General features: G+C 43.7%; 1 protein-coding gene across 3 annotated transcripts in view; it reads right to left on the reverse strand.

Annotated features, from left to right (window-relative positions):
* Window positions 1–27,953, reverse strand: part of abcc4 (ATP binding cassette subfamily C member 4 (PEL blood group)) — a 370,665-nt gene that overhangs the window by 279,000 nt on the left and 63,712 nt on the right. For 2 of the 3 annotated variants that reach the window (XM_078221653.1, XM_078221655.1), the window contains one exon: window positions 1,235–1,360. The exons of the other annotated variant lie outside the window; for it this stretch is intronic. In XM_078221653.1, the coding sequence (XP_078077779.1) occupies window positions 1,235–1,360 (126 nt within the window). The remainder of the gene's footprint in view (window positions 1–1,234; window positions 1,361–27,953) is intronic. 3 annotated transcript variants of the gene reach the window in all.

Genomic DNA, 27,953 nt, shown 5'->3' on the forward strand with positions numbered 1-27,953 from the left:
CAGCCATTTTCGTGTTGTCCGCAAACTTACTGATCACCCCAGTTACATCTTCTTCCAGAGTAAAAGTTAAATTAAATTTTACATATACTTAACAAAGTGAAGACAACGTGGAAGTCTCTTATCCCTCAAATTGCTTCAGCATTGTCAGCACAGGTGATGTATTTCTCTTCTCTTTTAAGTGATGCTGAAATGTGTCCAAAAATGCATACTGCAGATGCTATAGTAATACTGTGCCAACAAAGATGCCAATTTCCAACTTATATCCCCACTTCTCATTATTCTGGAATCCCTTATTTGGAAATAGTCCAAATTCACCTCTTCCATTGGCTTAGGCGGAGAGTCATCTCCTGTTAGCCCAGCTCTGTAATTAGAGTCACAAAGACTAAAGACAAATGTCCATTTCTTGTTCCAGGGACTCAGTTTATATTCCATTATGAATAAATGATACACTTCATTTACATATAGAACAGTCACAAAGTCAATAATCCACTGTCATAAATATTCACATGAACATACCTATTCCTACAAACACTAAAACCATTAACAAATGTCAAAACTGAAAGAACAGTTTCTCTCTCATACTGATGTCCTATCCTACAAATATAGTTAATCAATTGAATCAATGCAAAGGTTTCAGTCAAATTTCAATCAAATTTTTAATCATTCCTTCAAAGTTGAACAAAAGAACTCTTAATTAATTGAAAGTCATAAAACCATTAAGTGTAATTTCTCACAAACAACAGCCTTTCTATAAAGAATCCCAACTGCCTTGGCTGACCATTGTCTCACAAACAGAAATTCAACCTGACCATTTAGTTTAAAACATGGTTAAATAACCTATTCATGTCACAGCCAACAATAAACCCCAAAAACTATTACTATTATCAAAATTTACATTCTCCAATCCAGAAATGTTTTGTTGGAAATACCAGTTATCAGGAATTCTCTTGCGCAGATTCAAGCAACTCATGGAATCATTTTAGTACAGTACTTTGGGAGCAGGAACATAGAAGATGCAGTATTTGGATAAGTGAAACAACTTTTATGACAGTTTTAAAATGATTTATCATTGTCTTCTCTCTCAAATAAATATTTCTATCATTAGTGTTTTCTGGTTAGGGATCCTTACTTGATTCTATAACCTGAAAAATTCTGAAATCCAGAAATGACTTGGTCCCAAGCATTCTGGATTGAAGAGATTAAAGTGTATATTGTTTTTAAAAAAAAAACTTACTTTCTAATTTGAGCAATCAAATTTGAAAATGGCCTTTCCCATGCATACATCTTGATGATTCTCATTCCTGATATAACTTCATTCATGGTACGAATTCTATTATCTGTCAATGCTGCAGTTTTGCCTCTATGAAGAGTTCAGGGAAAGAAAATACATATTTAAGTAGCAACATTTAACTAAATCAAATATATTTTCAAAATTATTAGATTGTTAATCTTCAGGAATGATACAAAGAAGAGACAAATCTTGAAACAGTTCTGATACATATATACAAACATACATCTTATCATTGAATCATAGAAAGCAGCAAAGGAGATTATTTGGTCCATCATGCCTGTGCCCTACTGAATAATCCTAATACCCTGCCTTTCCCCGAAGTCCTGAAAATATATTTCAAGTATTTATCCAATTCCCTTCTGAAAATACCAACGAATCTGCTGCAACCATCCTTTCATGCATGCATTCTATTGATAACAACTCACTTTGCAATTTTCTTTTCCTCATGCCACTTCTGGTTGTTTTACCAATATCCTTAAATCTGTGCAATCTGGTTGCAAACCCTTCAACAGGTAGAAATAGTTTCTCCCTTACATAGGGTTAGATTTAGTCAATCTAACGTTGGGCAAAACCACATCAGGTGGAAGGGAAACAGTCGGGGGCGAGCTGAAAGTGTGATTTCAGCTGGACGTCATTTAGACCACCCATGAAAACGGACTTCCATGATAGGAAAGTGGAGTTAAAACTATAATCAAATCAACCATGATCTTAGTGAAAGGCAGAGCAGGCTTGAAGAGATGAATGCTCTACTTCTGCTCCTCAAGTCTGAATCTCCCATGTTGATGCCCATCTCAATTTTGTAAGTTCATCGAGTTCAGTTAGGTAAGTGAGTTTCTGAAGCAGGTGTGAATCATGTCAGGTCAGACAGTTCATGAATCAAGAACCTTCTGATAACTAAGTTCATAAGTTGTTGTCAACTTCAGATAGAATCACAGAAACCCTACAGTGAAGGAGGCCATTCGGCCCATTTGAGTCTGCACCAACAAAATCCCACCCAGGCCCTATCCCCAAAGCCCCACATATTTACCCTGCTGATCCTTCTAACATAAACATCCAGGAACACTAAGGGGCAATTTAGCATGTCCAATCCACCTAACCACATCTTTGGACTGTGGGAGGAAACCGGAGCACCCAGAGGAAACCCATGCAGACATTGGGAGAATGTGCAAACTCCACATAGACAGTGACCCAAGCCAGGAATTAAACCCAGGTCCCTGAAGCTGTGAGGCAGCAGTGCTAACCACTGTGCCACCCGTTAATGAAGTTATAAGTTAATGCTTCCTGATAATTTAAACATGGTTTTATGCAGTGATTGATGGTGGGGCTTTGTCCTTAAAAGCAAGTGACCAGTAAATTGATCAGCATTGTAAAAGGACTTCTTGAGGATAAAGTGCTCTTCTGCATTCAACAGTATTGAGATACGAACTAGGGGTAAGCCATTCAGCCCCTCGAGTGTACTGTCATTGAATAAGATCATGGCTGATCTGACTAACCTCAACTCCACATTCTTGCGGAACCCAATATCCTATACCCCCTTGCTCATCAAGAAGCTACCTCTATCTTAAAAATATTCAAAGACACTGCATTCACATTTGGAAGAAGAGAGTTCCTAAAACTCATGACCCTCAAAGAAAATTCTCCTCATTTCCGCCTTAAATTGGTGACCTTTTGTTTTGAAAGTGACCCCAAGTTCTAGATTCTCCCACAAGGAGAAACATCTGCTCCATCCTGTCAAGACCCCTCAGAATCTTGTATGTTTCAATCAAGTCACCTCTTCACCTTACAAGCCTGGCCTGTTCCAACCTTTCCTCATAAGACAATCCATCCATTCCATGTATTAGTCTACTAAACTTTCCCTGAACTGCTTCCACTTGCACCTTTCCTTGAACAAGACGTCAAATGTGGTACTCAGTGCTCCAGATGTGGTCTCACCAATTTCTTTCACAACTGAAGCATAATATTCCTACTTGGGTATTCAATTCCCCTCACAAATAACATTCTGTGGACCCGGGTTCAAATCGTGCCATGGCAGATGGTGGAATTGAAATGAACAAAAAATATCTGGAATTAAGAATCTACAAAGAACAAAGGAAATTACAGCAGAGGAACAAGCCCTTCGGCCCTCCAAGCCTGCACCAACCAAGCTGTCTGACTTAACTAAAACCCCCTACCCTTCCGGGGACCATATCCCTCTATTCCCATCCTATTCATGTACTTGTCAAGATGCCCCTCAAATGTTACTAACGTATCTGCTTCCACTACCACCTCCGGCAACGCGTTCCAGGCACCCACTGCCCTCCGTGTTTTTAAAAAGAACTTGCTTCGTACATCTCCTTTAAACCTTGCCCCTCGCACCTTATATCTATGCCCCCAGTAATTGACTCTTCCACCCTGGGAAAAAGCTTCTATCCACTCTGTCCATGTCCCTCATAATCTTGTAGACTTCTATCAGGTCGTCCCTCAACCTCTGTCATTCCAGTGAGAACAAACCAAGTTTCTCCAACCTCTCCACATAGCTAAAGCCCTCCATACCAAGCAACATCCTGGTAAATCTTTTCTGTACCCTCTCCAAAGCCTCCACATCCTTCTGGTAGGGTGGCGACCAGAATTGAACACTATATTCCAAGTGCGTCTGAACTAAGGTTCTATAAAGCTGCAACATGACTTGACAATTTTTAAACTCAATGCCCCGGCCAATGAAGGCAAGCATGCCGTATGCCTTCTTGACTACCTTCTCCACCTGTGTTGCCCATTTCAGTGGCCTGTGTACCAGTACACCCAGATCTCTTTGCCGATCAATACTCTTAAGGGTTCTGCCATTTGCTGTACATTTCCTATCTGTATTAGACCTTCCAAACTGCATTACTCACATTTGCCCAGATTAAACTCCATCTGCCATCTATCCACCCAAGTCTCCAACCTATCTATGTCCTGCTGTATCCTCTGGTGGTCCTCATTGCTGTCTGCAAATCCACCAACCTTTGTGTCGTTACTGAAGTCCACGTAGACAACATCCACTGCCCAACTTCATCAATCATCTTCGTCACTTCCTCGAAAAACTCAATCATGTTAGAGAGGCACGACCTCCCCTTCACAAAACTATGTTGCCTCTCGCTAATATGTCCATTTATTTCCAAGTGGGAGTGAATCCTCTCCAATAATTTCCCTGCCACTGACGTCAGGCTCACTGGCCTATAATTACCTGGATTATTCTTGCTACCCTCCTTAAACAAAGGAACAACATGTGCTATTCTCCAATCCTCTGGGACCTCCCCTGTAGCTAGTGAGTCCAAAGATGTGCGGGTTAGGTTGATTGGCCAGGTTAAAAATTGCCCCTTAGAGTCCTGGGATGTGTAGGTTAGAGGGATTAGCGGGTAAAATATGTGGGGGTAGGGCCTGGGTGGGATTGTGGTCGGTGCAGACTCGATGGGCCGAATGGCCTCCTTCTGCACTGTAAGGTTTCTATGATACAAAGATTTTTCTCAAGGCCCCAGCAATTTCCTCCCTTGCTTCTTTCAGTATTCTGGGGTATATTCCATCAGGCCCTGGTGACTTGTCTACCTTAATGTTTCTCAAGAACCCCAATACCACCACCTTTTTGATCTCAACATGACTCAAACTATCAATACACCCTTTCCCAGATTCATCACTGACCATGAAACCATTGTTGATCGTCAGAAAAACCCATCTGGTTCATTAATGTCCTTTAGTGAAGGAAATCTGCCATCCTCACCTAGTCTGGCCTATATTTGACTCAAGACACACAGCAATGTGATTGACTCTCAACTGCCCTTGGGCACCTAGGGATGGGCATAAATGCTGGCCAGCCAGCAACGCTCATGTCCCATTAAATTTTTTTTATTCAATCAGCTTTCCCAATTACTTGATGTATCTGCACACTAACCTTTTGCGATGCATGCACTAGGACAACCAGTCCCCTCTGCAATCTCACACCATTTAGATAATATGCTTCGTTTTTATTCTTTCCTGCGAAAATGGATAGTTTCACATTTTCCCACATGATTTCCCATATTTGTCTGACCTTTGACTGCTCACTTAACCTATCTATATTCCTTTGCAGTCTCCTTATGTATTCTTCACATTTCTTCTTTACATTTCTCCCTATCTTTGTGTCATCAGCAAATTTAGCGAACATACCTTTGCTCCTTTCATCCAAGTCATTCGCTAAATTGTAATAAGTTGAGGCCCCAGCACAAGGTGCAAATTGTTCATACCCAAAAACCGAAGGAGAGGCAGCGGAACTGCCTGTGAACAAACTTTCTGTATCAGAGTTTTTGGACAGAGAGAGAGCGAAACTTCACAAAGATAAAGTTGCAGTTCAAGTGATCAAAGAAAAGGCAGAAAATAGGAGCGAAAATAGTATCCAATCAAAGAGAATCACCCTATGACACTCTAAAGATTGAAAAACTTGCCCTGGTAAGGATGGGAGGGGAAATTGCGAGTGATCCTTACTGCTTGAAGCTAGTCCAGGAATTCTTCAGAAACTAAGGGAAATGCCTTTTGTTGATAATTCAACTTGACGATTCAAGGAAACAGGGATATGTGAACACATTGGAAGCTGAGTGATTGTGGATTGTTTTCTATAAAGATTGTGCCTGGGATTTTATGCCAACCACATGTTCATTGACTTCGGTATGACTGGAGATCTTGCCAGTGGGCAGAGCTAGAAAATCCCAGCCTTTGTGTGGAAAGCATGTTGTACAGCAAAAATGCTGTTGGTTGCATTAAGGTATTAATAATGACGATTTCTGTAGTTTAGGCTATTACTTGCCTACTCAGTAATGTTCAAAGAATTATTGTACTTCCACTGGTAAAAATTGAAGGCAAGAACATAGTTACAGTACACTGACTGCACAGCAGTACTTGTAGAATCAGAAGGGGAACTACAAAATATCATAGATCAAGTTAAAGACTTTGCCAGTAAAGATGAGATTTATCCAATGTCACATTTCAGCAACATATCTATTAACTTGTGGTCATAAACATAATAGGACACCCTTTCATAGTGTTTTATATTTAGAATCACTTCCTTGCATTTGTGCTCTGCTTTACTCCGAAAGTGAAATATCCTATATGCTTTCTTAATGTGCGTCTTCCTGCCATGTGCATACTCGGCCGTTCTGTCCTCCATCAAAATTGGGCCATTTTACTTTGTGTTCCTCTCAATATTCCCACCAAAGTGAATCACTTTGTAGTAAAATCTCGAAGTTTACAATATGTATTGAGTATGAACACCAAAAGGACAAAAACAATGGTAAAATAAATACTTTATAAGAAACCAGATTGAAGTGGATGGTGTTACACTGGAACAAGTATATAAGTTTGACTATTTAAGACAAATTACTACTAAAAATGGCAAGTGCAATGCTGAAGTTAGAAGGAGCATACAGATGGCCAGAAGTAATTTCATGAAGATTAATGATGCAGTTCAAAAAAAGGTCAAGGGAGTAACAAGAACAAAAATCTCAGAACGCAACATTCTAACTATTTTCCTGTATGCCTCAGATACCTAGACAATAAATAGAGATGTGGAAGAAAATAGAGGCCTTTGAAATTTGAGTGAAATTCATTTGCCAAAAATTCCATGTACAGACCAGAAAACAGGGTGGCATGGTGGCACAATTGTTAGCACTGTTGCCTCACAGGGCCAGGGACCCGACCTCATATCTTAAGTCTTAAACGATGTCAGCATGCCTGCCTCCACCACCCTACTTGGCAGCGCATTCCAGGCCCCCACCACCCTCTGTGTAAAAAACATCCCTCTGATATCTGAGTTATACTTCGCCCCTCTCACCTTGAGCCCGTGACACTTCGTGATCGTCACCTCCGACCTGGGAAAAAGCTTCCCACTGTTCACCCTATCTATCCCCTTCATAATCTTGTACACCTCTATTAGATCTCCCCTCATTCTCCATCTTTCCAGGGAGAACAACCCCAGTTTACCCAATCTCTCCTCATAGCTAAGACCCTCCATACCAGGCAACATCCTGGTAAACCTTCTCTGCACTCTCTCTAACGCCTCCACGTCCTTCTGGTAGTGCGGCGACCAGAACTGGACACAGTACTCCAAATGTGGCCTCACCAGCGTTCTATACAGCTGCATCATCAGACTCCAGCTTTTATACTCTATACCCCGTCCTATAAAGGCAAGCATACCATATGCCTTCTTCACCACCTTCTCCATCTGTGTTGCCACCTTCAAGGATTTGTGGACTTGCACACCTAGGTCCCTCTGTGTTTCTATACTCCTGATGACTCTGCCACTTATTGTATAACTCCTCCCTACATTATTTCTTCCAAAATGCATCACTTTGCATTTATCCGGATTAAACTCCATCTGCCACCTCTCCGCCCAATTTTCCAGCCTATCTATATCCTGCTGTATTGCCCGACAATGCTCTTCGCTATCCGCAAGTCCAGCCATCTTCGTGTCATCCGCAAACTTGCTGATTACACCAGTTGCACCTTCTTCCAAATCATTTATATATATCACAAATAGCAGAGGCCCCAGTACAGAGCCCTGCGGAACACCACTGGTCACAGACCTCCAGCCGGAAAATGACCCTTCGACCACTACCCTCTGTCTCCTATGGCCAAGCCAGTTCTCCACCCATCTAGCCACTTCTCCTTGTATCCCATGAGCCTTAACCTTCTTAACCAACCTGCCATGTGGGACTTTGTCAAATGCCTTACTGAAATCCATATAGACGACATCCACGGCCCTTCCTTCATCAACCGTTTTTGTCACTTCCTCAAAAAACTCCACCAAATTTGTAAGGCACGACCTCCCTCTTACAAAACCATGCTGTCTGTCACTAATGAGATTCTTCCGCTCTAAATGCACATACATCCCGTCTCTAAGAATCTTCTCCAACAACTTCCCTACCACGGACGTCAAGCTCACCGGCCTATAATTTCCTGGGTTATCCCTGCTACCCTTCTTAAACAACGGGACCACATTCGCTATCCTCCAATCCTCAGGGACCTCACCTGTGTCCAAAGAAGCGACAAAGATTTCCGTCAGAGGCCCAGCAATTTCATCTCTCGTCTCCCTGAGCAGTCGAGGATAGATGCCATCAGGCCCTGGGGCTTTGTCAGTTTTAATGTTCCCTAAAAAACCTAATACTTCCTCTCTTGTAATGGAGATTTTCTCTAACGGGTCAACACCTCCCTCCGAGACACTCCCGGTTAACACGCCCCTCTCCTTCGTGAATACCGATGCAAAGTATTCATTTAGGATCTCCCCTATTCCCTTGGGTTCTAAGCATAATTCCCCTCCTTTGTCCCTGAGAGGTCCGATTTTCTCCCTGACAACTCTTTTGTTCCTAACGTATGAATAGAATGCCTTAGGATTCTCCTTAATCCTGCCTGCCAAGAACATCTCGTGACCTCTTTTTGCCCTCCTAACTCCCCATTTGAGTTCTTTCCTACTCTCTCTGTGTTCCTCCAGAGCTCCATCTGTTTTCAGTTGCCTGGACTTAACGTATGCCGCCCTTTTCATTTTAATCAGATCCTCAATTTCCCTGGTTATCCACGGCTCTCGAATCCTACCTTTCCTATCTTTCCTTTTTATAGGCACATGCCTATCCTGCAGCCTTATCAATAGTTCCTTAAAAGACTCCCACATGCCAGACGCGGACTTACCCTCGAACATCCTCTCCCAATCAACATCCACCAATTCCTGCCTAATCCGGCTATAGTCAGCCTTCCCCCAATTTAGCACCCTGCCCGTAGGACAGCACTCATCCTTGTCCATTACTATCCTAAAGTTAACAGAGTTGTGGTCACTATTTGCCACACGTTCCCCTACCGAAACTTTGACGACCTGACCGGGCTCATTTCCCAGAACTAGATCCAGTATAGCCCCCTCTCTAGTCGGGCTATCTACATACTGTTCCAAAGAACCTTCCAGTATGCATTTTACAAATTCCTCCCCGTCCGGACCCCCAGCTCTAAGCACTTTCCAGTCTGTGCCAGGGAAATTAAAGTCCCCCACTACAACAACCCTATTTTTTCTGCACCTATCCAGAATCTCCTGACATATCCTTTCCTCCACTTCCCGTGGGCTGTTGGGTGGTCTGTAGTACACCCCCAGCATAGTGACTGCACCCTTCCTGTTTCTGAGTTCCACCCACAGCGACTCAGTACATGACCCCTCTAAGTTGTCTACCCTCTGCACCGCGGTAATATGCTCCTTAACTAATATCGCTACTCCCCCACCTTTTTTAGCCCCTCCTCTGTCTCGCCTAAAACACTTATACCCCAGAATATTCAGCTGCCAGTCCTGTCCTTCTCGGCTAGTTCTACAGCCCCTTCTGCCCTACTATTCCACACCCCCCACCCCCCAACCCCCTCCACCCCAACAATCCCCATTCTGCATAACCCGGCGATATTGTTATTTTCACATGGTTATCCAATTTCCATCTGAAAGGTACAATTGTGGTAGCCTCCACCCATCTCCGGTAGTATATCCCAGATTCCTACCACCCACTGCATTGTTTTTTTCCTTATTTCACCTTTACTACTTTTACATCTTAAATCGTGTCCTCTGGTTCTTGACACTTGAGCCAATGGGAGGAGTTTCTCTCTATCTACTCTGTCTGGACCCTTCACAAATTTAGAGAAATTAACTGGAATTTTGCCGGCCCGCCCACTACAGGAATCAGAGCAGGCAAGGGGGACCTAGGGAGGGATTTTACGGTTTCGGGACGAGCGAGGCCATAAAATCCCACCAATAGTCATACAGTGCAGAAAAGGCCCTTCAGTCCATTGAGTCTGCACTGACAATAACTAACGCTAAAGACGTGATGATCCCATTTTCCAGCCCCTGCCCCATGTCCTTGAATGTTATGATGATTCAAATGCTCATTCAAATACTTTTTAAAGGTTGTAAAGTTTCTGGACTCCACAACCTTCCCAGGCAGTGCATTCCAGATTCTCATCATGCTCTGAGAACATATTATTTCTCAAATTCCCTCTGAATCTCTTGTCCCTCACCCTAAAACAATGCCCCCTCATGATTGATCCCTCAACCAAGAGGAACAGCTGATTCCTATTCACCCTGTCCATTCCCCTCAGTCTTATACACCTCAATCATGTCCCCACTCAACCCTCATTGCTCTAAAGAGAACAATCCCAGCTTACCTCATCTCTCCTTGCAGCTCAAATGTTCCATCCAGGCAACATCCTGGTGAATTTCCTCTACCTGCTCTACTGCAATCACATCCTTCCTATAGTGAGGTGACCAGAGCTGCATAAAGTACTCCTGCTTTGGTCTTACCAACATTCTGTACAACTCCAACATACCACTCTTGCTCTTATACTTTATGCCACTACCGATTTAAAAACAAGGGATTTAAAACAGGAATTTGGGGAGCTAGGGTGGAAGCTGAGAGCCAGGACAAACCATGTTATCTCTGGTTTGTTGCCGGTGCCACATGCTAGCGAGTTGAGGAACAGGGAGAGAGTGCACATAAACACATGGCTGCAGGGATGGTGTAGGAGGGAGGGTTTCAGTTACATGGATAATTGGAGCACATTCTGGGGAAGGTGGGACCTCTACAAACAGGATGGTTTGCACCTGAACCAGAGGGGCACCAATATCCTGGGAGGGAAATTTGCTATGGCTCTTCAGGGGGGTTTAAACTAATTTGTCAGGGGGATGGGAAAACAAGCTGTAGTCCAGAAGCCAGTGTTGAGTGTAGTGAGGTACTGAGGAGGGTATCAAGGTCACAGGAGTGTACCAGCAGACAGGAAGGTGGGTTGAAGTGTGTCTACTTCAATGCAAGGAGCATCCAGAATAAGGTAGGTGAACTTGGAGCGTGGATTGGTACTTGGGACTACGATGTTGTGGCCATTACGGAGACATGGTTAGAACAGGGACAGGAATGGTTGTTGGAAGTTCTGGGGAGTAGATGTTTCAGTAAGAGTAGGGAAGGTGGTGAAGGAGTAGCACTGTTAATCAAGGATAGTTTAACGGCTGCAGAAAGGCAGTTCGAGGGGGATCTGCCTACCGAAGTAATATGGGCTGAAGTTAGAAATAGGAAAGGAGCGGTCATGTTAAGAGATTTCTATAGGCCCCTGAATAGTAACAGAGATATGGAGGAAGAAATTGCAAAGCAGATTATGGATAGGTGTGGAGGTCACGGGGTAGTTGTCATGGGTGACTTTAACTTTCCAAATATTGATTGGAACCTTAATAGGTCAAATAGTTCGGATGGGGCAGTTTTTGTACAGTGTGTGCAGGAGGGTTTCCTGACACTATGTGGATAGGCTGACAAGAGGTGGGGCCACATTGGACTTGGTACTGGGTAATGAACCGGGCCAAGTGTTGGATTTGTTTGTGGGAGAGCACTTTGGAGATAGTGACCACAATTCGGTGTCTTTCATTATTGCAATGGAGGGGGATAGGGCCATACTGCAGGGCAAGGTTTATAATTGGGGGAGGGGTAATTATGACACAATTAGGGAGCATAAGATGGGAACAGAAACTGTCAGGTAAAGGCACAAATGAAAAGTGGAGCTTGCTCAAGGAACAACTACTGCGTGTCCTTGATAGGTATGTCCCTGTCAGGCAGGGAGGAAATGGCCGAGTGAGGGAACCATGGTTCACAAAAGAGGTGGAATGTCTTGTCAAGAGGAAAAAAGAAGCGTGTGTAAGGATGAGAAAACCAGGTTCAGTTGGGTCACTTGAGGGCTACAAGGTAGCAAGGAATGAGCTAAAAAAAAGCGCTTAGGAGGGGGCATGAGAAGACCTTTGTGGGTTGGATCAAGTAAAAGCCCAAGGCTTTTTACTCAAGTGAGAAATAAAAGAATGACCAGGGAGAGGTTAGGGCCGGTCAAGGACAGTAGTGGCAACTTGTGCATGGATTCAGAAGAGATAGGAGAGGCGATGAATGAATACTTTTCTTCAGTGTTCACCAAGGAGAGGGGCCATGTTTTTGAGGATGTGTGAGATACAGGCTGATAGGCTGGAGGAGGTAGATGTTCTGAGGGAAGATGTATTGGCAATTTTGAAAAACCTGAGGGTCATTAAGTCCCCTGGGCCAGATGGGATATATCCTAGGATTCTTTGGGAGGCAAGGGAGGAGATTGCAGAGCCTTTGGCTTTGATCTTTGGGTCCTCACTGTCCACAGGGATAGTCATGATGTGGAGATGCCGGCGTTGGACTGGGGTGAACACAGTAAGAGTTTTAACAACAGGTTAAAGTCCAACAGGTATATTTGGTAGCAAATACCAAATAATGGTATTTGCTACCAAATAATGGTATTTGCTACCAAATAAACCTGTTGTTCTTTAACCTGATGGTGTTAAAATTCTCACGGGGATAGTGCCAGAGGACTGGAGAGTGGCGAATGTTGTTCCTCTGTTCAAGAAAGGAAATAGGAATGACCCTGGCAATTATAGGCCAGTTAGTCTTTCTTTGGTGGTCGGTAAGTTAATGGAAAAGGTCCTGAGGGATAGGATTTATGACCATTTGGAAAGATGCAGCTTAATCCAGGATAGTCAACACGGATTCGTGAAAGGTAGGTCTTGCCTCACACATTTGACTGAATTCTTTGAGGAGGTAACTAAGTGTGTCGATGAAGATAGAGCAGTTGGTGTCGTATACATGGATTTTAGTAAGGCGTTTGATAAGGTTCCCCATGGTCAGCTCAAGAAGAAAGTAAGGAGGTGTGGGATAGAGGGAAATTTGGACGATTGGATAAGTAACTGGCTATCTCATAGAACAGTAAGAAGTCTCACAACACCAGGTTAAAGTCCAACAGGTTTATTTGGTAGCAAATACCATAAGCTTTCGGAGCTTGCTGCTCCTTCGTCAGATGGAGTGGTCTCTGTTCTCCAACAGTGCACAGACACAGAAATCAAGTTACAGAATACTAATTAGAATGCAAATCTCTACAGCCAGCCAGGTCTTAAAAGGTACAGATAATGTGGTTGGAGGGAACATTAAACACAGGTTAAAGAGATGTGTATTGTCTCCAGTCAGAACAGCTGGTGAGATTATGCAAGACCAGGGATGAATGAACACCGCTCGACAATCACCAGGCAAGACTGTTCTCTTCCTGTGGGGGAGCACTTCAGCAGTCACGGGCATTCAGCCTTGGATCTTCAGGTAAGCGTTCTCCAAGGCGGCCTTCACGACACACGACAGCGCAGAGTCGCTGAGCAGAAACTGATAGCCAAGTTCCGCACACATGAGGACGGCCTAAACCGGGATGTTGGATTTATGTCACATTATCAGTAACCCCCACAGCTCGCCCCTGGTCTTGCATAATCTCACCAGCTGTTCTGTCTGGAGACAATACACATCTCTTAACCTGTGTTTAATGTTCCCTCCAACCACATTATCTGTACCTTTTAAGACCTGGCTGGCTGTAGAGATTTGCATTCTAATTAGTATTCTGTAACTTGATTTCTGTGTCTGTGCACTGTTGGAGAACAGAGACCACTCCATCTGACGAAGGAGCAGAAAGCTCCGAAAGCTTATGGTATTTGCTACCAAATAAACCTGTTGGACTTTAACCTGGTGTTGTGAGACTTCTTACTGTGCTTACCCCAGTCCAACGCCGGCATCTCCACATCATATCTCATAGAAGACAGGGTGGTGGTGGTGGATGGAAAATTTTCAGACGGGAGACCAGTTATCAGCGGTGTACCACAGGGATCAGTGCTGGGTCCTCTGCTATTTGTGATTTTTTTTTATCAATGACTTGGAGGAGGGGACTGAAGGGTGGGTCAGTAAATTTGCTGATGACACCAAGATTGGTGGAGTAGTGGATGAGGTGGAGGGCTGTTGTAGGCTGCAAAGAGACATGATAGAATACAGAGCTGGGCCGAAAAATGGCAGATGGAGTTTAACACTGATAAGTGCGAGGTTATTCATTTTGGTAGGACAAATTTGAATGCGGATTACAGGGTCAACGGCAGGGTTCTGAGGAATGTGGAGGAACAGGGAGATCTTGGGGTTCATATCCGCAGATCTCTGAAGGTTGCCACTCAAGTGGACAGAGCCATGAACAAGGCCTATAGTGTGTTGACGTTTATTAACAGGGTTTGAGTTTAAGAGCCGTTGGGTTATGCTTCAACTGTACAGCACCTTGGTGAGACCACATTTGGAATATTGTGTGCAGTTCTGGTCACCTCACTATAAGAAGGACGTGGAAGCATTGGAAAGAGTGCAAAGGAGATTTACCAGGATGCTGCCTGGTTTGGAGGGTAGGTCTTATGAGGAAAGGTTGAGGGAGCTAGGGCTTTTCTCTTTAGAGCAGAGGAGGATGAGAGGCGACTTAATAGAGGTTTATAAGATGATGAGAGGGATAGATAGTGGATGTTCAGAGACTATTTCCTCGGGTGGATGTAGCTGTTACTAGGGGGCATAACTATAAGGTTCATGGTGGGAGATATAAGAGGGATGTCCGAGGTAGGTTCTTTACTCAGAGTGGTTGGGGTGTGGAATGGACTGTGATAGTGGAGTCGGACACTTTAGGAACTTTCAAGCAGTTATTGGATAGGCACATGGAGCACACCAGAATGATAGGGAGTGGGATAGCTTGATCTTGGTTTCAGACAAAGCTCGGCACAACATCGAGGGCCGAAGGGCCTGTACTGTTCTATGTTCTAAGTGTCCCATATGCTGTCTTAACTATCCTATTCACGTGCTGTGCCGACTTCAGGGATCTGTGAATAAGTACCTCAGGATCCATCTGTTCCCCTCCACTTTCTAGTGCCTGCCATTCATTAAGTACTCCCTTATCTTTCTACTTCTTCCAAAGTGCATCACCTCTCACTTATCAGAGTTAAATACCATCTACCACTGCTCTGCACATCTGACCAACTCATCTATATCTTCCAGTAACTTACAACCTTCATTATTAAGCATCCACTGTGGCACAGTGGTTAGCATGCTGCCTCACAGCGCCAGGGGCCCAGGTTCAATTCCCAGCTTGGGTCACTGTGCGAATTCTGCACATTCTCCCCTCTGTCTGCGTGGGTTTCCTCCAAGTGCTCTGGTTTCCACCCACTGTCCAAAATACATGCAGGTTAGGTGCACGGGCCATGCTAAATTCTCCCTCTGTAACCGAACAGGCGCTAGCCGGAGTGTGGCGACTAGGGGATTTTCACAGTAACTTCATTGCAGTATTAATGGAAGCCTACTTGTGACACTAATAATTAAACTTAAACTTGCCAATCTTGGTGTGATCTGTAAACTTGCTTATCGTTTCCCACACATTATCATCTGCCATTTATGTTTATAGCAATCAATCATCACCAATAAGACACACTCTAACCACCGCCCCATGACATTCAATGGCATTACCATCACTGAATCCCCCACTGTCACCATCCTTGGGTTACATTGACCAGAAACGGTTACACTGAGGGAGTTAGTGGCATAATGGACAGTGAAGGTTATCTAGGATTGCAAAGGGGATCTGGATCAATTGGCCAGTGGACTGATGAATGGCAAATGGAGTTTAATTTAGACAAATGCAAAGTGATGCATTTTGGTAGATCAAACCAGGGCAGGACTTACTCAGTTAATGGTAGGGCGTTGGGGAGAGTTACAGAACAAAGAGATCTAGGGGTACAAGTTCATAGCTCCTTGAAAGTGGAGTCACAGGTGGACAGAGTGGTGAAGAAGGCATTTGGCACGCTTGGTTTCATTGGTCAGAACATTGAATACAGGAGTTGGGACGTCTTGTTGAAGTTGTACAAGACATTACTAAGGCCACATTTGGAATACTGTGTACAGTTCTGGTCACCCTATTATAGAAAGGATATTATTAACCTAGAAAGAGTGCAGAAAAGATTTACTTGAATGCTACTGGGACTTGATTGTTTGAGCTATAAAGGGAGGCTGAGGGGTGATCTTACAGAGGTCTATAAAATAATGAGGGGCATAGATCAGCTAGGTAGTTAATCTTTTCCCAAAGGTAGGGGAGTCTAAAACTAGAGGGCAGAGGTTTAGGGTGAGAGGGGAGAGATACAAAAGTGTCCAGAAGGGCATCTGTTTCTGAGGATGGTGAGTATCTGGAATGAGCTATAGTAGAGCTGGGTTCAATTTTGTCTTAAAGCATTTAGACAATTACATGGGTAAGATGGGTATAAAGAGATATGGGTCAAATGTGGGCACTTAGGACTAACTTAGTGATTTTTTTAAAAAAAAAGGGCAGCATGGACAAGTTGGACCGAAGGACCTGTTTCCATGCTGTAAACCTTTATGACTAACCCAACTGGATTCGCCACATAAACAGTGGCTACAAGAGCAGGTCAGAGGCTAGGAATACTGTGGCAAGTAACGCACGTCCTGACTCCCCAAAGCCAATTCACCATCTACAAGGCACAAGTCAGGAATGTGATGAAATACTCCCCACTTTTCTGAATGGGTGGAGCTCCAACAACACAAGCTTGGCACCATCCAGGACAAAGCAGCCCGCTTGATTGGCACCACATCTACAAACATCCACTCCCTCCACTATCGACACTCTGTAGCAGCAGTGCTTACTATCTACAAGATGCACTGCAGCAATTCATCAAAGGTCCTTAGACAGCACCATCCAAACCATGACCACATCCATTGAGAAGGACAAGGGCAGCAGATACAGGGGAACACCACCACCTGTAAGTTCCCCTCCAAGCCACTCACCAGTCTGACTTGGAAATATATTGCCATTCCCTCGCAGTCGCTGGGTCAAAATCCTGGAATTCCCTCCCTAATGGCATTGTGGGTCAACCCACAGCACATGGACTGCAGCGATTCAAAAAAGCAGCTCTCCACCACCTTCAAGGGCAACTAGATATGGGCAATAAATGCTGGCCAGCCAGCGACGCTCATGTCCCACGAATGAATAAAAAAAACAAGGAACCCAGGACTGAACCTTGTAGTATACCACTAGTTACCGGCTTGCAGTTACACAAACAGCCTTCTACCACCATCTTTGTGTCCTATTACAAAGCCAATTTTGGATCCATCTCACCAAGTTTCCTTGAATTCCATGTGATTCAACCTTCTCAATCATTCTCCCACGTGGGACCTTGTCAAAGGCTTTGTTAAAATCCATACGTTAACTGCACTCCCCTCATCCACACACTTGATCACATTTTCGATAAATTCTATCAAATTTGTAGGAGTGACCTACCTCTGACTATCCCTAATCAACCATGTCTGTCCAAGTGGAGATTAATTTTCTCCTTCAGATTTTCCCCAATAGCTTCTCTACCACTGACATGAGACTCACCGATCTGTAATTTCCTAGTTCATCGCTACCACCTTAAAGTGGAACCACATGAGCCGTTCTGTGACACTTCACTGGTGACCAGAGAGGACTTAAAAATTTACATCAGAGCCTCTGGAATTTCCTTACTCTCCTCCCACAGTAGCCCAGGTTGCAATTCACCTGGGCCTGGGGATTTGTTCATTTTTAAGCCCGTCAAAGCCTCCATTACCTCCACACTTCATATGTCAAACTGTACAAGGTCCTCACAGTCCCTTTTCCAGAATTTATACCCATGTTCTCCTATTCCTCAGTGGCTGATGAGAAATACTCATTTACTGCTCTTCCAATGTCCCGTGCCTTAACACAGATTGCCCCCTTGGTCTCTAATGAGCCTTCATCTTTCCCTGGTTAACCTCTTCCTCTTTTATTTATAGAATATTTTAGGATTATCCCTAATCTTGTTTGCAAGTCCTTTATTATGCCGCCGTTTGCTCTTATAATTGTTTTCTTAAGTTCCCTTTTGCACTTTCTATATCCTCTTGGGCCGTAGCTGAATTGCTCCCTTTGGACTTGCTAAAAGCCTTTATCTCCTTCCTTAATCAGTCCTGAATTGTCCTAGATATCCAGGGTTCCCTGAAATTATTGCTCCTATATTTCTCCCTACAGGGAACATGTTGGACCTGTACTCTCCCCATTTCCTCTTTGAATGCTCCGCTGTAGATTTTCCCACAAGAAGCTGTTCCCAGGCAACTTTGGCCAGATCCTGCCTTATTTTAATAAAATTTGCCTTCCCCATCCAAAGCCATTTTTGTAGTTGGCCCCAATGTGGTTCAGGCGCATACTGTCGCACATGTTTCACCCTCCCCAGAAACTGTCCCAATGATTGAGGACTCTAAAAACCCCCCCTTTCCGGCACAAACTCTGGAGTCACACATTCATCTGTCCTATTTTCCTATTTCTATACTCGCTAACATGTGGTACTAGGGAGCAATCCAGAGATTACAACCTTAAGAGATCCTGCTTTTTAATCTACTGCCTAGCTCCCTGATTTCTTGATACAAGACCTTATTCTTCATTTTACCTATATCGTTGGTACCAACCTATACATTGACCTCTTAACCCATCACTCTCTCCTTTCAGGATGCTATGCAGACATTGTGACATCCCTGACCCTGGCACTAGGGAGGCAATACACCATGTTGGACTCATGTCTTCGGCTGCAGAAATGCCAGTCTGCTCCCCACTAATGAATCCCCTTATCACTATTGCTCATCATTTCTTTCTCTGTATAGTCAAGTGTTTGTGGTGACAGAAACTTGGCTCTGACTGCACTCCTCTGAGGTACCATCGCCCACACCAGCTTTCAAAATGGAATATCGATTAGTGAGCAGGATCCCAGGGGACTCTTACACTACCTGCCTGATTGTTCTGGACTGCCTACTGGTCATCCATTCCATTCTTTCCTCTAGTCCCTTGAGCTGCGGTATAACCACCTCTCTAAGCATGCTATCCAAACATGTAAATTTCAGCCTCGCTGATATGCCAGTGTCTCCAGCTGCTGCTCAAGCTCTGAAACCCGGGGCGTCAGTTTCTGCAGCTGGGAGCAATTCCTGTACATGTAGTCATCTAGGACACTGGCAGCATCCAGGAAATCCCACGTGACAAGCCACACATTCGGCTGTCCTCACCTGACATGTCTTAAATGTAAACATTTAATTCTTAGACTAGAAGAAATCTAGATACAGACAAATAATACTTTTCCCAATTAATTTTTTGTTCAGCTTCAGCTACTTAAACTGATATCAGTTACTCACTGACCAATCAGCTTTTCTGTGACGTCACTCTTGGATTATTTTCCAAACTCCACATGCTGTCTTAACAGTGGCAGGTCCCTCGCAGGTCCAAGCTCTCCACTGCCCAAAGGTGAGTGAAGGCTCGACCCTACACAATCCCGGAACTCCAGCATGTTTATCAACTGAAGTACCCCAAATAAGCATGCGGGAGTTCTGGGGTTCAAATCCTGGACGAGCCCTTGACCTTTGTGCAGCAGAGAGCACAGGACCTGCGAGGGAGACACCACCGGGACAGTCATATAAAGATAATGTGGGGTCGAGACCTTCACTCATGAATGATACCCCTAGACCAATGACCCTGCACTTTTATCAAATCTCTTCTCAACCTTCTCTTTCTAAGGAGAACTATCCTGGCTTCTCTCTTTCTATGCAATGTAATTGCACAGATACCCTGCAGAGGGAAACACTTCTCTAATTCTTCAACAGGGCAACCTTACTATATTTGCAAGGCCACCCATGGGCTTCAACTATTCTAGTCTGTTTTTTAGGCAGCACTTGATCAAATGCCATTTGGAATCCATATACACATGAACTGCATTAACCTTATCAACCATCTATTACCTCAAAAATATTCATCAAATTAGTTAAACATTATTTTCCTTTAACAAATGCATGCTGACTTTCGTTAATTGACATTTGGCATGTGCTGGTGAGGCACACTGGCCATGCTAAATTCTCTGTGTACCTGAACAAGTATGGTGACTAGGGGATTTTCAGAGTAACTTCATTGCAATGTTAAAGTAAGCCTACTTGTGATGCTAATAAATAAACTTAAAAATCATTCCTAAAAGTTTCCCCACCATTTAGATTAAACTGATTACTCTGTGGTTGCTACGTTTATCGTTACACCCTCTTTTGAAGGAATGTATGCAACATTTGCAATTCACCAATCCTCTAACACCACTCCCACATCTTAGGACAATGAAACGATTGAGTACTTTCCTCATCATCGAATGAAAAATTGATAGCTATGTGAATAGTGTGAAGGTGGATACAACAACTACAAAGATAGAACGCAGCAAGTAGCAGTTAATGGCTATTTATTTCAGATCAAAGAAAAGTAGACATGGATCTCCAATGGGTTGTACCCCAAATGATGTGCTGAGGTACCCCATGGAAGTCACAATTTTGACAATAGATGGAGGATTTGAGAAACCAGCAAAACGTGGCTAAAAAACAATTAAGAAGGAAATATTAAAAACAGCAAGAAATATAAAGAACAGTGAGCTCATAACTAGCGAGACATGTATGCGAAGGGATCTGGGCATACAGGTCCACGGATTCCCAAAAGTGGCAACTAAGGTGGATCAGATGTCGAGGAGGCATACAGCATGCTTGCCTTCATCAAACCAGGACATTGAGTATAAAAGTTGGCAAGTTATGTTACAGCTGTATAACACCTTAGTGAGCCGCATTTGGAATGTTGCGTGCAGTTCTGGTCGCCAGAACTGCACGCAACATTCCAGGACAGGGAAGGGAATTTATACACTGAGCCAAAGGAAATGGGTGAGGTATTAAATGAGTATTATGCGTCAGTATTCATCAAAGAGAAAGACTTGATGGATGAGTCTGGGGAAGGGTGTGTAGATAGCTGGGTCATGTTGAAATCCGATAGGGGGAGGTATTGAAGATCTTGAAAAACAGTAAGATAGACAAGTCCACAGGGCCGGATGGGATATATCCCAGAATACGGAGAGGCAAGGGAGGAAATTGCTGGGGCCTTGAGAGAAATCTTTGTATCCTCACTGGCTACAGGGGAGGTCTGAGGATTGGAGAATAGCCAATATTGTTCTATTGTTTAAGAAGGGGAGCAAGGATAATCCAGATAATTGCAGGCCAGGGAGCCTTACTTCAGTGGTGGGGAAATTATTGGAGAGGATTCTTCAAGACAGAATTTACTCCCATTTGGAAATAAGTGGGCATATTGAGGAAGTAACGAAGATGATTGATGGTAGGGCAGTAGATGTTGTCTACATGGACTTCAGTAAGGCCTTTGAACTCAAAGTCTCATGGCAGATTGGTACAGAAGGTGAAGTCACGCGGGATCAGAGGTGAGATGGCAAGATGGATACAGAACTGGCTCGATCATAGAAGTGATGTGGAGATGCCGGCATTGGACTGGGGTGAACACAGTAAGAAGTCTCACAACACCAGGTTAAAGTCCAGCAGGTTTATTTGGTAGCAAATACCATAAGCTTTTGGAGCGCTGCTCCTTCGTCAGATGGAGTGGAAATGTGCTCTCAAACAGTGCACAGAGACACAAAATCAAGTTACAGAATACTGATTAGAATGCGAATCCCTACAGCCAGCCAGGTCTTAAAGGTACAGACAATGTAGGTGGAGGGAGCATTAAACACAGGTTAAAGAGATGTTTCGATTTCATCTGGCTGAAGTGTGTAGTCCGATAGGTTGACAATAGACTTTCCTGCATCTCTTTAATCTGTGTTTAATGCTCCCTCCACCCACATTGTCTGTACCTTTTAAGACCTGGCTGGCTGTAGGGATTTGCATTCTAATCAGTATTCTGTTACTTGATTTTGTGTCTCTGTGCACTGTTTGAGAGCACATTTCCAGACCATCTGACGAAGGAGCAGCGCTCCGAAAGCTTATGGTATTTGCTACCAAATAAACCTGTTGGACTTTAACCTGGTATAACCTGACTTCTTACTCAATCATAGAAGACAGAGGGTAGCAGTGGAAGGGTGCATTTCTGAATGGAGGGCTATGACTTGCGGCGTTCCTCAGGGATTAGTGCTGGGACCTTTGCTGTTTGTAATATATATATATATATATATATATATATATATAATGGTTTGGAGGAAAATGTAACTGGTTTGATTAGTAAGTTTGCGGATTACATAAAAGTTGGTGGAATTGCAGATAGCGATGAGGATCATCAGATGATACAGCAGGATATAGATCGGTTGGAGACTTGGGCAGAGAAATGGCAGATGGAGTTTAATCAGGACAAATGTGAGATAATGTATTTTGAAAGTCTAATACTGATGGGAAATATACAGTAAATGGCAGAACCCTTGAGAGTATTGATAGGCAGAGGGATCTGGGTGTAAAAGTACACAGATCACAAAGTGGCAACACAGGTAAAGAAGGTAATCAAGAAGGCGTAAGGCATGCTTGCCTTCCTCAGCTGGGGCATTGAGTTTAAAAATTGGTAAGTCATGTTGCAGCTTTATAGAACCTTAGGCCACACTTGGAATTTCGTATTCAATTCTGGTTGCCACACTACATAGAAACATAGATAGGAGCAGGAGGAGGCTGTATATGGCCCTTCGAGCCTGCTCCGCCATTCATTACGATCATGACTGATCGTCCATCTCAATAGCCTAATACTGCTTTTTCCCCATAACCTTTGGTCCCATTCTCCCCAAGTGCTATATCCAGCTGCCTCTTGAATACATTCAATGTTTTGGCATCAAATATTTCCTGTGGTAATGAATTCCACAGGCTCACCACTCTTTGGGTGAAGAAATGTCATCTCACCTCTGTCCTAAATGGTCTACCTTGAATCATCCGACTGTGACTTCTGGTTCTGGACACCCCCACCATCACGAACATCCTCCCTGCATCTACCCTGTCAGAATTTTATAAGTCTCTATGAGATCCCCCCCTCATTCGTCTGAACTCCAGCGGAAACAATCCTAACCTAGTCAATCTCTTCTCATACAGTCCCGCCATCTCCGAAATCAGCCTGGTAAACCTTTGCTGCACTCCCTCGAGCAAGAACATCCTTCCTCAGGAAAGGAGGCCAAAACTGCACACGCTACTCTAGGTGTGGCCTCACCAAGGCCTTGTATAATTGCAACATTATAATTGCTCCTGCACTGGAAACGTTTCGCAATGAAGGCCAACATGCCATTTGCCGCCTTTACCACCTGCTGCAACTGCATGCTTACCTTCGGTGACTGGCGCACAAGGACACCCAGGTCCCACTGCATGCTCCCCTTTCCCAATTTGCAGCCATTCGGGTAGTAATCTGCCTTTTTGTTTTTGCTTCCAAAGTGAATAATCTCACATTTATCCAAATTATACTGCGTCTGTCATTGATTTGCCCACTCGCCCAACCTGTCCAGATCATTCTGAAGGATCTCTGCATCCCTGTCACAGTTCACCCTCCCACCCAACTTGGCATCATCTGCAAACTTTGAGATGTTACATTTTGTTCCCTCATCCGAATCATTAATATATATTGTGAATAGCTGGAATCCCAGCACCGATCCCTGTGGCACCCCACTAGTTACTGCCTGCCATTTGAAAAGCCCCCATTAATTCCTTCTTTGTTTCCTCTCTGCCAACCAGTTTTCTAACCGTCTCAATAAAGTTTCCCCAATCCCGTGTGCTTTAATCTTGCACGATAATCTCTTGTGCGGGACTTTGTCAAATGCTCTCTGAAAGCCCAACTAAACCACATCCACTGGCTCCCCCTTTGTCAACTCTACTAGTTACATCTTCAAAGAATTCCAACATTCAAGCATGATTTCCGGATCATAAATCCATGCTGACTCTGTCTGATCCTGCCACTGCTTTCTAAATGCTCTGCTATAAAGTCCTTGATAACGAATTTGAGAATTTTCCCCACTACCGGTGTTTAGTTTACTGGTCTATAATTCCCTGTTTTCTCTCTACCTCCCTTTTTGAATATTGGAGTGACATTATTCAAACATACATCAAACAATCCTCTGGAGGTCCCAGAGGATTGGAGAATAGCCAATGTTGTTCCTTTATTTAAGAAGGGTAGCAAGAATAATCCAGGTAATTACAGGCCGGTGAGCCTTACATCAGTGGTAGGGAAATTATTGGAGAGGATTCTTCGAGACAGGATTTATTCCCACTTGGAAATAAGTGGACACATTAGTGAGAGGCAACATGGTTTTGTGAAGGGGAGGTCATGTCTCACGAACTTGATCGAGTTTTTCGAGGAAGAGACTAAGATGATTGAGGGTAGGGCAGTGGATGTTGTCTACGTGGACTTCAGTAAGGCCTTTGGCAAGGTCCCTCATGGCAGACTGGTGCAGAAGGTGAAGTCGCATGGGATCAAAGGTGAGCTGGCAAGGTGGATACAAAACTGGCTCGGTCTTGTTAAACTTCTTACTCGGTCAAAGAAGACAGAGGGTAGCAGTGGAAGGATGCGTTTCTGAATGGAGGGCTTTGACAAGTGGTGTTCCTCAGGGATCAGTGCTGGGACCTTTGCTGTTTGTAATATAATATAAATATATATATCAATAAATAATTTGGAGGAAAATGTAACTGGATTGATTAGTAAGTTTGCGGACAACACAAGTTGGTGGATTTGCAGATAGCTATGAGGACCATCAGAGGATACAGCAGGATATAGATCAGTTGGAGACTTGGGTGGAGAGATGGCAGATGGAGTTTAATCCGGACAAATGGGAGTGGATGCATTTTGGAAGGTCTAATACAGATAGGAAATATACAGTAAATGGCAGAACCCTTAAGAATATTGATAGGCAAAGGGATCTGGGTGTACACGTACACAGGTCACAAAGTGGCAATGCAGGTGGAGAAGGTAGTCAAGAAAGCATATGACATGCTTGCCTTCATCGGCATTGAGTTTAAAAATTGGCAAGTCATGTTGCAGCTTTATAGAACCTTAGGCCATACTTGGAATATCGTGTTCAATTCTGGTCGCCACACTACCAGAAGGATATGGAGGCTTTGGAGAGGGTACAGAAAAGATTTACCAGGATGTTGCCTGGTATGGAGGGCATTAGCTATGAGGAGAGATTGGAGAAACTTGGTTTGTTCTCACTGGAGCGACTGACGTTGAGGGGAGACCTGATAGAAGTCTACAAAATTATGAGGCATGGACAGAGTGGATAGTCAGAAGCTTTTTCCCAGGGTGGGAGTGTCAATTACAAGGGGACATAGGTTTAAGGTGCGAGGGGTTTAAAGGAGAGGTACGAGGCAGATTTTTTTTTTAGAAGAGTGGTGGGTGCCTGGAACTTGTTGCCGGGGGAGGTAGTGGAAGCGGATACTGTGCTGACTTTTAAGGGGCTTCTTGACAAGTACATGAATAGGATGGGAATAGAGGGATATGGTCCCCGGAAGGGTAGAGGGTTTTAGTTAAGTCGGGCAGCATGTTCGGTACAGGCTTGGAGGGCCAAAGGACCTGTACCTGTGCTGTAACTTTCTTTGTTCTTTGTTCGTTGGCTACTCTCCAATCTGCAGGGACTGTTCCAGAGTCAATAGAATCCTGGAAGATGACCACCAATGCATCCACTATTTCTAGAGCCACTTCCTTAAGTACTCTGGGATGTAGATTATCAGGTCCTGGGGATTTGCCTACCTTCAATGCCATCAATTTTGCCAACACCATTTCTCTACTAATATTGATTGCCCTCAGTTCTTCCATCTCTCTAAATCTTGCATTCTCCAACATTTCTGGCATCTAATTTGTGTCCTCTTTTGTGAAGACAGAATCAAAGTATGTATTCAATTGCTCAGCCATTTCTTTGTCCCCTTTTATACATTCCTCCGTTTCTGTCTGTAGGAGCCTTACATTTGCCTTAACCAACCTCTTTCTCTTCAAGTATCCATAGTAACTCAGTGTCAGTCTTTATGTTCCCTGCAAGCTTACTTTTGTACTGTATTTTCCCCTTTTTAATTAATCCCTTGGTCCTTCTTTGCTAAATTCTAAACTGCTCCCAATCCTCAGACCTATTATTATTTTTCTTGGCCAATCTGCAGGCTTCTTCCTTAGATCGGATACTCTAATTTCCTTTATAAGCTATGGATTGGCCCTCTTGCCCATTTTGCTTTTGTGCTAGACAGGAATAAACAGTTATGCAGTTCCCCATGTGTTCCTTGAATGTTTGCCATTGCCTATCCACTGTCATCCCTTTAAGTAACTCTCCCCGATCTATAAAGGTCAACTTACGCCTCATATCCTCATAGATTCCTTCATTAAGACTCACCACCCTAGTCTCCGAATCAACTATTTCACTCTCCAACTTGATTAAAAATTCTATCATGTTATGGTCGCTCATCCCCAAGGGGTCGCATACAGCTAGATTGGCAATTAATTCCTTCTCATTACCATAAGACATTGGGGCAGAATTGGGCCACTCGGCCCATCGAGTCTGCTCTGCCATTCAATCATGGCTGATATTTTTCTTGTTCCCATTCTCCTGTCTTTTCCCCATAACCCCTGATCCCCTTATTAATCAAGAACCTATCTATCTCCGTCTTAAACACACTCAATGACCTGGCCTCTACAGCCTTCTGCAGCAAAGAGGTCCACAGATTCACCACTCTCTGGCTGAAGAAATTCTTCCTCATCTCTGTTTTTTTAAAAGATCGTCCCTTCAGCCTGAATCCGGTGCGGGAGGGAAATTTCACAGCTTTTGGAACTATTTGTCTGGAATTCAATGTAATCTCCTGCCCTCGTGAATCATTCTTGGAAAGAAATATCATATCCTCACATTTGTGCCAAAATATAAATATTATGGTCTAGTCTGGTTTCATAATATAACTTGGGGTTCTGATCTAGGACTCTAATAAAAGAGAGAGAACAGAATTTATTTACACTTTCCAACTGGTGCCAGCAAATGAGGACCTTTTCAGAGCCTTCCTACTCAGAACCATAGAATCACTACAGTGCAGAAGGACGCCATTTGGCCCATCAAGTCTGCACCGACTCTCCAAAAGAGTACCTCACCCAGGCCCACCCCCGTGTCCTATCCCCGTAACCCTGCACATTTACAACGGCTAGTCCACCTAACCTATACATCTTTGACCTGTAGGAAGAAACCGAGCACCCGGAAGAAACCCACGCAGACATGGGGAGAACATGCAAATTCCACCCAAGGTCAGATTCAAGCCCATGTTACCTGATGCTGTGAGGCAGCACTGATAACCACTGTGCCACCTCATTCATACTTCAATAATGTCTCATTTGCCGCTTTGCCGCTTTCATCTGCCGCTTTGACTTGCTCACCCCATGTTTGTGCATGTTCCTCCTAGTCATGGTTGATAACTCTGTGGATCCCGTGTTTTACAAATTCTAAACTAGCTCTTAGCAAGCTGTCAACAAGCTCACTAGAAGACTTCACTGGCCATTTATTGCTCTTAGATGGATTTCATCCTCCTGCTCTCTGCAGAACCTATTACAATTTAGTGTATGTCAGTTTTGCATTGGGAAACCAGTACACCGACCCAAAGGTGGTTTTAAGCAACCATCAGCTCCTTTCCACCAATTTAAATTAAAATGCTACTTTAAGGCTGCTGGGATGAAATTTTGGAACTCAGTAATGGTCTACCTTCACCACTAGGATTGCAGACGCTCAAGAAGATGGTGGCCCATCACAACTTCCTCGATAGCAACCATGGCTGAGAAATATATATTGGCCTTGCCAGCAATACCCACATCCCAAAAATGAATATACAAAAAAAAAAATTTGAAGTTGAAATTTTCAATTCAAATAGAACCAGTTTTTTAAAAAAGTTCTCAAATGTGAAAATTCTCTAGAAATCAGGCATAAATCTATTTGGAGAAATACAATCAGTAATCCCCTACAAAACCCACAATT

The sequence above is a fragment of the Mustelus asterias genome, chromosome 10 (genome assembly GCF_964213995.1).
Source record: "Mustelus asterias chromosome 10, sMusAst1.hap1.1, whole genome shotgun sequence".
NCBI classification, from domain to species: Eukaryota; Metazoa; Chordata; class Chondrichthyes; order Carcharhiniformes; family Triakidae; genus Mustelus; species Mustelus asterias.